General features: G+C 41.4%; 1 protein-coding gene across 9 annotated transcripts in view; it reads left to right on the top strand.

The window, feature by feature from the left end:
- The window catches only part of LOC124616597 (probable basic-leucine zipper transcription factor N), a 424,224-nt gene that overhangs the window by 123,585 nt on the left and 288,286 nt on the right, over positions 1 to 12,353 (top strand). For 6 of the 9 annotated variants that reach the window (XM_047144949.1, XM_047144970.1, XM_047144934.1 and 3 more), the window contains exons 3-4: positions 4,094 to 4,205; positions 5,922 to 6,128. In XM_047144949.1, coding sequence (XP_047000905.1) covers positions 4,134 to 4,205; positions 5,922 to 6,128 — 279 coding nt within the window. In that variant the 5' untranslated portion in view covers positions 4,094 to 4,133. The remainder of the gene's footprint in view (positions 1 to 4,093; positions 4,206 to 5,921; positions 6,129 to 12,353) is intronic. The other 3 variants (XM_047144956.1, XM_047144941.1, XM_047144928.1) reach the window with 1 other exon arrangement.

The following is a 12,353-nucleotide window of genomic DNA, read 5'->3' as shown; positions in this document are numbered from 1 at the left end:
GTTATCTATTCCTCCTGCCTTATTCGATTTTAAGTCTTCTACAGCTCTTTTAAATTCTAACTCTAATACTGGATCCCCTACCTCTTCTATATCGACTCCTGTTTCTTCTTCTATCACTTCAAACAATCTTACTCCTCACAGAGGCCTTCAATGTACTCTTTCCACCAATCTGCTCTCTCCTCTGCGTTTAACAGTGGAATTCCCATTGTACTCTTAATGTTACCAACCTTACTTTTAATTTCACCGTTGGTTGTTTTGACTTTTCTATATGCTGAGGTAGTCCGTCCGACAGTCATTTTTTAGTCGATTTCTTCCTATTTTTCCTGCAACCACTTCGCCTTAGCTCCCCTGCACTTCCTATTTATTTCATTCTTAAGTGACTTGTATTTCTGTATTCCTGAATTTCCCGGAATATTTTTGTACTTCCTTCATTCGTCGATCAACTGAAGCATTTCTTCTTTTACCCAAGGTATCTTCGCAGTTAACTTCTTTGTATCCATGTTTTTCTTTCCTATTTCTGTGATCGCCATTTTTAGAGATGTCCATTCCTCCTCAACTGAACTGTCTACTGAGCCACTGCTGTATCTATAGACCTAGAGAACTTCAAGCTTATCTCTTCATTCCTGTACGTAACAAAATGTTAAACCCTTTCGCAAGAAAGGATGCTAGTTTGGAGGTACTTTTTTCAGTGAAACGTTCACAGACAGAAATAACACTAATCACATTCAGTACTTTGGGATGGATGGCTTTAAGCACTATGGGACTTAACAGCTGACGTCATCAGTCCCCTAAACTTAGAACTACTTAAACCTAACTAACCTAAGGACATCACACACATCCATGCCCGAAGCAGGATTCGAACCTGCGACCGCAGCAGCCGCGTGGTTCCGAACTGACGTGGCTAGAACCGCTCTGCTACCGCGGCCGGCTTCAGTACTTTGACGTAACTGTCTGCAAAGTAAACATAAGTCGCAGAACGACGTTTGAACAGCGGAAGACATAGAACCGGCGACTGCTTCTGTCACTGAAAGAAGTGTGAGTAAAATATAGAACATCAAAGCAAGCAAAGAAGCCACTCAGCACAGGGGAAGTCGGAAACGAGCGCTACGGGATGTGAGCTCCACGAGAATAGATAACATGAGGCAGCACGAAAGGACGTATTGGAGGAAAAACGAACGGTTCATTCTACAGTTAAGCAGGTAGAAATACCTTCATAACGGTCAACCAGAACCATCGTGTCGAAAAGGGCATAAAATGTGCTCGACTTGTATAGTGGGACCTTGCATCAGTTTTGGCAGATTTTCTCAAAATTCCTATTACAGGCAACAGTGACAGACCGTTCCTGTTCTTGAAAGCACTCTAACTGGGTGTTATGTTGGTACTTTGGTTCACAACCTATGGGAATATAGGCGGTTGCAACATGTTTTTAGCATATTTTCCAGCATTATAATGTAAAGTGACAGCAAAATGTTATTCAAACTTTTTTCACGTAGAACGGTCGTGACTACAGGGGTAATATTATTCAAAAGTCTCAGAACGACAAACGAATTTTGCACACAGCAGTGTCACTACCGGCAAAATCTCCGAATGTCAACTCGGACCCAGTTCTGTCTATACCGAGCTTGCAAATGCAGCATCGCTGCTGTTGACTAGCATTTATGGCGTACGTTGTTAACAGGAAAGGAGCTCTAGATACTCGAATGGCCCACTAAGCATCTATCTATCCCATCTCTGTAGCCCAAGTCGCTAGTGCGGAGGCGTTCATCCACAGGTATAGCCCGTCAGAAACCCGACTGTGGGGGAAAGTTTCATTATTGGTATGCACTCTGTTGGCCGCTTCCGTAGCTGTGTGGTCAGCGCGGCTGACTTCGATGCAGGGGGCGGGGGTATGATTCCCGGCCGCATTGGAAATTTTGCCCGCTCTTGGACTGGGTGATGTGTTCATCATTATTGACACGCAAGTCGCCGAAGTGGCGTCAGATACAATTACTTGCACTAGGTGGCCGAATAATCCTAGATGGTATCTTCCGCCCAGTAATTCCATGCGATCATTTCATTTTTTGCCCCCTATTGTGCCTTAATATTCAGTGTTAAGTCTCAGAACTCTTGGCTGTGTATCTCAGAGTGAAAGAGTGTGACACTGCTACGGGCAGCAATGAAAATGAAATTGCGTTTATGCGGCAGCGTCCTCTGGCTGGACTTTAAGAGAGTTATCAAATTTTACATCTTTTAATTACGCGTCCTTATAGCCATCAAGATAAGAAACACTGAATATTTCGGTCTTGTTTTGAGATATAACGAAAGGTACTCCCATCTCGAGGTGTTGCACGTTGAAAGCTACATATTAATGGTGAACTGAACTCTGTCCGAACAGGCCTCGGAAGGCCCAACGGTACCGACCGACCGCTGTGTCATCCTCTGCCGACAGGCGTCCTGGATGCTGAAGTAGAGGACCATTTGGTCAGCACGGCGCTCTCCCGACCGTTGTCACTTTTCGTGACCAGAGCCGCTACCTCTCAGTAAAGCAGGTCCTGAATTGGCCTCGTAACGGCGGAGCGCACCCCGCTTGCTGACAGCGCTCGGCAGGTCCGTGTACGGTCACCTATCCAAATGCTAGCCACGCCTGACACCGCGTTACTTCGATAATCTGACGAGAACTGGTATATCACTGTGGCAAGGCCGTTGGCACTGGTGAACTTGTTGTAAGAAAAATATCCTCATTAGTCAGCGTAAAATATTTGATGAAAGACGTCTCTTTTGGCATAATCTTTCAATAATGATTATATTTCCACTGATATTGTCATTTTGTATAAAACTGAAAGTATTCATGTTCAATTGATAAATTACAAAATCTGGTACTTAGCTGGTTTTATGTTGGCTTCGGTGTCTTCTCCAGGCTATGACTGCTGGGACAAGCTTTCCAAGCTACAAATTTCAGTTTTGAATATCGTACATAGTAAGGGTTGCCATAACTTCCTGTCTTCTCGATTTTTTAAGGTTTATAAGCAAACTGTTTCACAATGACAAACCAACTTTCACAGAAATACAACTCCCTGCGACCGCACAAACACGTCTCTCTCTTACAACAGTCCAAACATGTCTCTTCGTTGCCTCCGACTCTTTAAGAGGCACTCTTACAACGACTCTTCTCGCCAAATGCGAGGTAGAAAGACAGAGATACAACAACTGTAAGTAAAGAGTCCTAGTATTTATACAGCTGTCGGTGAAAGTATTTACATTTTCATTACAAAACTCGGTCGCACCATTATTGTAAATAACTGTGCAAAATTAATGTATGTACTTTTTTGTTAATTAACTACAGAACTGTTCAATTCATGTCAAATGAAAGCAATAGTTTACAAGGTATACCGTTTACTTAGAAACCGATTTAGGCAAAGTTATTATTTTTTAGAAATTAAGTGATCGATTGATCGATACTCGGTAAGATTCCTAATATCTATTAGCCTTGGTCACATCACACTCTGCATGTCTTTTCAAGGCAGCAGAGGATAAAAACCGATTTGGCACCTCGATAGGCAACACGCAGTACTTTTGAAAAAGCGCAAAAAGCAGAACTACATTTGAGGGATTTAAGAATTTGCCTAGATTTGTGAAATAATTGTCTTTTCGCCGTTGCAGGTTAAAGTCATCGTAGAAGGTTTCTTTAACTACTCGAAATGGAACAAGTACAAAAACTGAAAGATGTAAACTGAAACCTGATGATCTATTTTCATTTCCTTACCAACTGAATGCGATTTTAGATCATACATCTGTCTTCCATCATCTATCAACACGCAGTCAAATTTAACATGTCTCTATGAAAATGAATGCTACACCTCAGTTCGACCCGACTTCTTTGAAAATCTGAAATTGACACACACACACACACACACACACACACACACACACACACACACACACACACATATATATATATATATATATATATAATTTCAGTTTGAGTGTTGTCACTTTTGGATGTCAGATTCTTAACTCAGTGTGCATTATCTTAAATCTAATTATGACATACTTATGAATTTAAAATTCGCTTCAAAAGAGAATTAATATTAATGCACGACTATTTGTGTTACAGCAGGTTCCTGAACGAGAGAAAACCAGAAAGCAGTGACAAAATGGAAGTAACTCCCACAGGAAACGTCGTCTCCAAGGAACATTCCTCCAGCATGGAAGCTTCCTCTTCGGAGGTAAGATATCAAACGAGACGCTGGAGTGCACTGATAAATATTTAGGAGTACTTCCTACCCGAGGAATGAGCGGTAGGTAAACATAGAAGTGGACGCTAAGGTTGAGAGATTTCTCAAGTGCAAAAAAATAGTTCTCTGCACACTTGTTCCCGTTCATGCAGCAGTCTCATTCATGGGCGATTCCGCACACTTAGAGATATCTTAACAGAAAATTTAGTATTCGCAGCATTTGCAGAGATGTGGTGTACCTGTCTACTCGGAATTAACATCTTGCTTATCACTTTTAAATAAAACATTATTTAATTTGAAGTTAAAATAAACTGATGTCTTCAGAATCTGAATTATGCACATACTCAGCAAGCCACTGTACAGCGTAGAGCTGTTGATAATCTGAAGTTCAGAATAGAAAAGTGGAATAAGTTGAAGTGAGGATTCCCAAAAGACTGGAAGTACATATTTCTTCAAATAACAACCATCAGCTTTCATTACCTGAATGTGCTGCTCGTATGTTATAGGGAAAACATAGGTTTGAGGCGCGTTAGTGGTCTTCCTATGTACTGTTCGTCCTGGTTTCATTCTGTTCTACGACAGCCATTATACGCCTCCAAAAGCACGCCAGAAGAGACGAGAAACAACTCAGTTCATGCTCCATGTGATTGACCGCTGTTCTATCACTTTCATTGCTAACAATAGAGTGTAAAACACATAGTCTATATTTTTACTTCAACTGTTACTCTGTAGCGGTGTGTTTGCGTATGTTCACAACCCAACAGATTAAAACTATGCACTAACAGAGGTTCGAAACCACTCCTTTGGCTTCCATGTACACGAAGCGCCTCACAGCCCACTTCATTGACCCAAAATGGCCATTCTTCTGAAAGTTTCTGCAGCCTGTAGATCCTGTGTTGCGGCTACCACGCGGAAGAGACGTCAAAAGTTTAATAACCGTACGATTAAATCCTTTCTATACAATGATTTGTGTTATGACATGAAAACGTAATTTTCTTTTAAAAAGCATGTCTGATACCCAACAGATACTATGTACCAAAGACATGTGAAAGGGACTTCCAGTGCAGTAAAGTACGGCTAGTCAGCCGAATCCGTAGACTTACATTTGAAGTGTTAGCAGTTGCTAGCCTGTGATAAAGCATTTATAACAAATTCCTAACCTCTCATTGACGTCGTTAGCTTTCAAATGCGTGCGTGCAAACTAACGTGAGAAATACTTTTCAAGGGACTCATTGCAAAAGCTACCGGTCCCAAAATTTGCAGTAGAATGGGCGGGGGTGCAATTCCCGCACGGATGTTCAGACACCTCATTGAAAGTGTCGCCAATAGAGTTCAGGCCGTGATAAAGGCTGTCCGCTAATGGGTGGTCGTATACTTTTGATCAGGTATTGTAGAAATTACTGCTCGACTAGAAGCACAATGCCGGCCGGTGTGGCCGTGCGATTCTAGGCGCTTCAGTCTGGAACCGCGTGACCGCTACGGTCGCAGGTTTGAATCCTGTCTCGGGCATGGATGTGTGTGATGTCCTTAGGTTAGTTAGGTTTAAGTAGTTCTGAGTTCTAGGGGACTGATGACCACAGCAGTTAAGTCCCATAGTGCTCCGAGCCATTTGAACCATTTTAGCCAGAAGCATAACATCTGGAAAAATGTGACCCTCACGCTTAAAATGCCTGTATGAGAGGCTGACGTCAGCACGTTTCGTTCCAGGAGCGCCGCCAGGTGGGCGGCCGGCAGATCCTGGAGAAGAAGAGCAGCGTGGAGCAGAGCGAGAGCTCGCACGTGGTAGAGGCGAGCAGCTCCACGCGCCGCCTCGAGAGCTCCAGCGTCATCCAGTCGTCCGTGTCCAGCGTCTCCTCCTCCGTGTCCTCCCAGAAGGTGGTCTCCTCCTCCTCCGTGGGCATCGAGTCCAGCCAGGTAAAGAGGATCGAATTCTGAGCGGCGCGCCGGAAGAGGCGCGCTGCGCTGCCGAGACCACCGACCCCTGCCGCAGCTCACCTCTGTTTCCTCCACCTCACCGTGCTCAGGTGTCAATTAGCTGTAGCGATTTCGTCTTGTTTAAAATTTTCTCATATTTTTCATTCTCTTTGCACAGGCTTCACACTCATCAAGTATATGCTCCGATCGTAACGCACACAACTACCACCCTCTCTTCTATTTTTTTGCGAATGTAGAGAGCCAAATATGGCCACTGGGAAAAATATCGTTGTCTCGGAATTGGATGTACTCATTATAAAACGACATTTTGGCATGAATATGTGACTCAGATGTACGAAACAGATTGAGAAATGACAATATCGCCATATTTCCTAATCCAGTATTGGTAGGAATAAACGAAAACCCTAACCAATGGCGTAGACCACTCTTGTAATGCTGACTTTCAATGCTTTTTCGTGATGTGCTTGACATTAACATCACTATCGCGACTCTTTCGAGTAACGTCATAATTGAGCAAACTCTTGAACACTGCACACAATGGCTTTTTTGAATCTTTTTTGTTTCTGTTGTATGAACCGTGTTGAGTTGCTTTTTTTTTGAGTTCCCATACCCAAAGACATCTTTTTAAAAGACATGAACCTTGTGATGTACCACTGTGTGAGATTTTTGTGATTGTTTTTGTCCGATTATTAATCTAACAATAATCGATTTGTAGAGAAAAGAGTTGCAACTTGTACTCATTAGTTTATTGCACAGAACTGGAGCTCTGCAACGCGTGTCTTTTTTTTTACGAGTGTAATATGTTGGTTGAACATCAAACCCTTGTTCGTTTCCCTTGCGTCTTATCATGTTGACTCGTGTTTCGTGAAATACTTTAGGGTTATACAGACCTTCATGTGTGGTAAATCATTTTTTTTCCGTGCTAATTCTATACTTCTCTGAAATCTTTCTTGTTTTAGTGTAAGAAATAAATGTCAAAATGGTGATTAAATTATGTTATTGGACTGTTATTTTAAGAAATGTCACCTGTATGCAAAAAAGACGAAACTGCACATTTCATTTCATTTATGAGCACGTTCCCATAAAAATGCAAAACAGCTCAAGCACATGATTGTAATTAAGTGTAAACACGTGGCTGAAAGACGAATAAAGTTTTGTGTCAAATTGTAAAACATAACTTCATTTTACTTGCAGAACGTAGCTTCATAATGTTTTGGAAGTAACGACAGCGAAATCTTGGCAAACTTGAGTCATTTATTTAAAAAAAGTCTTATTTTTGCAAGAGAAAAATTATGAACACAATTCTGATTTTTTGTGCTAAAAAGTGTTTAATACCATTCGTCTGTAAACCTGGACGATTGTGTATTGCAAGAAGCCAAGATTTCGAATCGAAAGCTTTGGTACATTTATTATTCAGACCCAGTTCTGGGACTCACAGTCGCAACTCTCTTCTCTAAGAGCTTTTATCCTAACTTTCTTTCTTTTCGTTGCTTTCAGACACAAAACAGAATGAGCTTACTCACTAAAATCTTAAGTAGACCTTTCACGCTTACCAAAACTCTCTTGTTATATCTTCCGAAACATTTTGAAGCTCCCCTTTGACCCAACATACTTATCCTCTTTCTTTGAAAGTCACACAGATTGATTGGAGCACACCATTCATTTATGTGAATGTAACATCCAGTACATTAACCTGATTATCACAATATATAGAATGATCTGGCATCAAACATACTAATAATGAATAATACTTATACGATACATGCAGGCAGTGTTGCAGTCGTATGGGACATAAACCTCCAAATGGTTTTACATTATGAAACCGTCTTCAGACCTTTAATTACAGGCACGTGCTCAAAGTAACTTACTGTAAGCGTGTTGCTTCTTTAGACAAACTTCAATAGAAGACGATTATTTTCAGCAACGAAGGTATGACCCTTACGCATCTACTGATAGAGGAAGTTGCTGTCAGAGAGTAAGAAGACAGAGTTGTGTCTTTTCGCGGCAGTAATCAAGCGACATCGTGTTTTTTGTGTGGTCATATGAGAACAAGAAATTGGTTTGCTGAACAGCAAGAAGATCCACTGAATGCTCCAGGCAAAGGGGCACTATCAGCATGTGAGAGCCTCACGATTTCCTAATCAGGTTGGGTAAATGATGATTTATACAATGGAGTGAATAATTTTGTACATGATGCTTATTGGCGAAACTCATCCTTTTGGAGTAACCAAAAAAAATATGTTTTAAAAACGAAATGCGGCATTGTTATGACATAAATTTTATAATTTAATATATAAGAAACTGTCAGCCTCGATTGCGGTAATGAACCAACCTTCTCCTAGGTTTCAGCCCAAGTAATTGAGCCTTCTTCAGAAGATGTACCTGAATCTATAATATGACGGCATGGTCTAGAAATGAAACTAAAAAAGCCTGAATAGGCGTAGTCACGTTTTAAAAATGCGGTACATAAGTACTAAGTCAGGCTGTTTTAGTTTTACTTCTAGACCATGCCCTCAAAGACATATCGTAGATTCAGGTACATCGTCTGAAGGAGGCTCAGTTACTTGGGCTGAAACCTAAGTAAAGGTTGGTTCCCTTACCAGAATCGAGGCTGATAGTTTCTGATATATTAGATTATCACGATTGCTGACCGTACTGCAATGTTGAAAATACAAAAATTGTATAATTCTTTAAGAAAGGAGCGCTGCGATTTAACATTTTTCAATACGTGCAACGAAACATTTCTTAAAAATGCGAAATATGAAATAAAGAAATAATCGAGAGTAGATGTTCGAATTAGCTTCAGGTTGGGAAACGGTGACGATGAAGATTTTGTACTGCCGATTAAATAAGACTTTGTGGAAAGAAAAGAAACTAGATTAAATAAAACAGAAAAGGAGCCTCGTGTCTACAATTCGTAAGTGAAAACAAAAACAAATTTTGGGCACATATTCGACATAGCCGATTCGAGGTATATGTCTTCGAAAGAAAAATGATGAGAGAGAGAGGGGGGGGAGGGGAGGAAGATATAAAATAATAATATTCAATATTCTCAAGGCAAAAAAAATCTAAATTACCAATAAATGTAAGAACGACACAAAATAGGGAAGAATTATTGCCGTAACAAGGCATGGTCTTTACAAGAAAAAGAAGTATATGATAGTGATACTGATGTCTAATTACGATTGATTACATTTAGCCACTTTTCGAAGATAAGTACGGTTGAGTAACGTTGGTGGTGTCCAAACAGCATGGGGCAGCCTGTAGAACACTCACAAGAGCACGCAGGAATGTAAAGTGAATAAACTCAGCCACTTCCAAAGAACAAAATACACATACTCTCACCAAAACAACGATGTGGTGATCAATGAAATTTCCCACACTTATATTACTAAATGAGTATCCGGTTCCAACTGCAGGTTCCCTATCTAACGGCGTACATAGGCAACAAAAACTGACTTTCAATATTTCGTGAGATTATTGGCCGAATTTAAAATAAAATTTAAATTCTGTCATAATCTGTTCGTTAAGAGACGTGATCAGTTGTATACCAAAGGTGTAACACAACAAGACAAGTATTACAGGCATAGGAACTGTGTGTCTGAGACAGAGTAATTGACGGTGCGCACGTAACTGTCTTTATTCATCCACTATTCGTGAATGAGAGCACTTAGCGGCTTACAAGAACCACTCAAGTAATTTCAAACCTTTACGAAAATTTTTATAAGTTACGCCCCACACAAAATGATAAATGGAAAAAAGTTTAGCGCTTACTACATTTTCACTTTTTATACAGTAAGACTTCAGTATCAAGTCTGACGTTTCAATTCATTACTTCTTTACGACTATCTCTACTCCCAACAACTTTTGCAGACAGCATCAATATTTACCGCTGACTGTACCTGCAAAATTACACTGACAGGAAAAAAATCGCAACAGCAAAAAATAGTTAATGTGGGGTAATAGAATTTCGGGAATATATTTGTCTAGGTAACATATTTTAGTGATTGGCATTGCAAGATCACAGGTCAATGTAAGCACGAGATAAGCCATTGCAAGTGTGAAATGCTGGTGCATTAATAGCCATTGTAACTTCCAAAATGTCGAATTCAAGCATGCAAACGTGCAGGCATTGTGTTGTACAGGTTCCGAATGTCCGTTTGCGGGATGGAGCTCCATGCTTGTTGCACTTGGTCGTCCAATACAGGGACGGGGAGTGGTGATTGTGGATGACGCTGCAGTTGTCGTCCGATGACTTCCCATACGTTCTCGATTGGAGATAGATCTGACAATCTAGCAGGTCAAGGCAACATGTCAACACTCTGCAGAGGCTGTTCAGTTACAACAACGGTATGTGGGCGAGCGTTATCCTGTTGGAAAACACCCCCTGGAACGCTGATCAAGAATGGCAGCCCAACAGGTCGAATCACAAGACTGACGTACAAATTTGCAGTCAGGGCGTGCGATAACCATGACAGTGTTCCTACTGTCATACGAAATCGCACCGCAGACCATAACTCCAGGTGTAGGTCCAGTGTCTCTAGCACGCAGACAGGTTGTTTGTAGGCCGCAGAACCAGATTTCATCATAAAACACAACTGACCTCCACCCTGCCCTCCAACGAGCTCTCGTTTGACACCAGTGAAGTCGCAAATGGCATTAGTTTGGGGTCCGTGGAATGCACGCTGCACGGCGTCTGGCCCGGAACTGGCCTTGAAGTAAACGATTAGTAACAGTTCCTTGTGTCACTGTGATGCCAACTGCTGCTCAAATTACTGCTGCAGATGCAATACGATGCACCAAAGCCACATGCCGAACACGATAGTTTCCCTCTCGGCCGTGCCACTTGGTCGACCAGAGCCCGGTGTTCTAGCGACCATACATTTGCGTGATCACAGGTGACAGCAGTCATGTATAGTGGCTACATTCCTGCCAAGTTTACCTGCAATAACGAAGAAGGAACGTCAAGCTTCCCGTAGCCCTATTACACGACCTCGTCCATACTCAATGAAGTGTTGATAATGCCATCTTTGTCGCCTTAAAGGCATTCTTGAGTAACACCAACTCATCGAGACCAGTCTCAAAGGTAACTACCGTAACGACCGTTGCACCGTGTATTTAAAGCAAACCTGATTTGCGTCCTCATAGTGGCTCTACTAGCGCCACACTTATCAGACTGGCGCGAAATCTGAACAGACATCATCTTTCAGATGTAGAAACACGCATGCCAACTTTCGTTTATGTCGCATAACTCCTTTTTTTACCTCCGTATATATCACTGTACGACACATGGTTCAGAAGATAGCTTTTGCTTGAAACGGAGTGCAAATTATCGACACTATATTCATGGAGCGTTTTTCATAATGAGAGCACTTAGTGACTTGCAACACGCTTTAAGCATACTTTCAAAGCTTTCCTAAGCTTTTCTTCGTTAAATACTTAAAGTCAATTATTTAAGACATCAGCTCATCTGCAAAGTAATCAGAAGTTTGAAGCTATTTTACCCATGGGAGTTCGATTCTTTAAAAAAATCGGGATTGGACTGGTACTTACGGAAAACATGTTTCATGTCTGAAACGCCCTGGCGGAAAGAAATTAATTTTTTGCCACTTGCAACTAACAGCTGTATACGAAAGGAAGGGAATTTCCCAAAACTACAGTCTACTTCTGTCGCCAAATCAGTACCTCCTCAAAATCTCAGCGTACTCATTAAAAGCTTTCGAGCCGTACAACGTGAAGTCCTTTTAGGCGCGTCGTGTGTTCTTAGGCTCCGTTGCTTCGACCAGATTACAGTTTTCTGTCACTGAAGCCCCATTCGATGAATGTTCATATGCTTCACCGGCGAAACGGCCGGCGAACGGTCATTCTGATGGAAAGACAGCTTTGCCGTCTCTCAGGTGACACAAGCTGTGAAGTTGTCCTACTGAAATACATCCCCAAGAATATACTGAAGTTAACAACAAATGCTGGAGCATGCCAGTTATTACAACGTTGGCAGAGGGGTGGACGGCCATTACTGCAGTTCACAACTGAATTTTCTTAAGATGAACGTAGGCCTACAGTTATTTTCACTACTTTTGGAAATGTATCTATTGCTGCCAGCATGATGCTAGCATATTAGAAAATTACATGCAGTTACATGAGACCTCGTATTTGTTGACAACTGTGTATGCTATAAATAGCAAGAGAAACATAATCAAATTG

The sequence above is a fragment of the Schistocerca americana genome, chromosome 1, assembly GCF_021461395.2.
Source record: "Schistocerca americana isolate TAMUIC-IGC-003095 chromosome 1, iqSchAmer2.1, whole genome shotgun sequence".
Classification (NCBI taxonomy): domain Eukaryota; kingdom Metazoa; phylum Arthropoda; class Insecta; order Orthoptera; family Acrididae; genus Schistocerca; species Schistocerca americana.
Note: the sequence above shows the minus strand (reverse complement) of the source record. Positions and strands in the feature narration are given on the sequence as shown.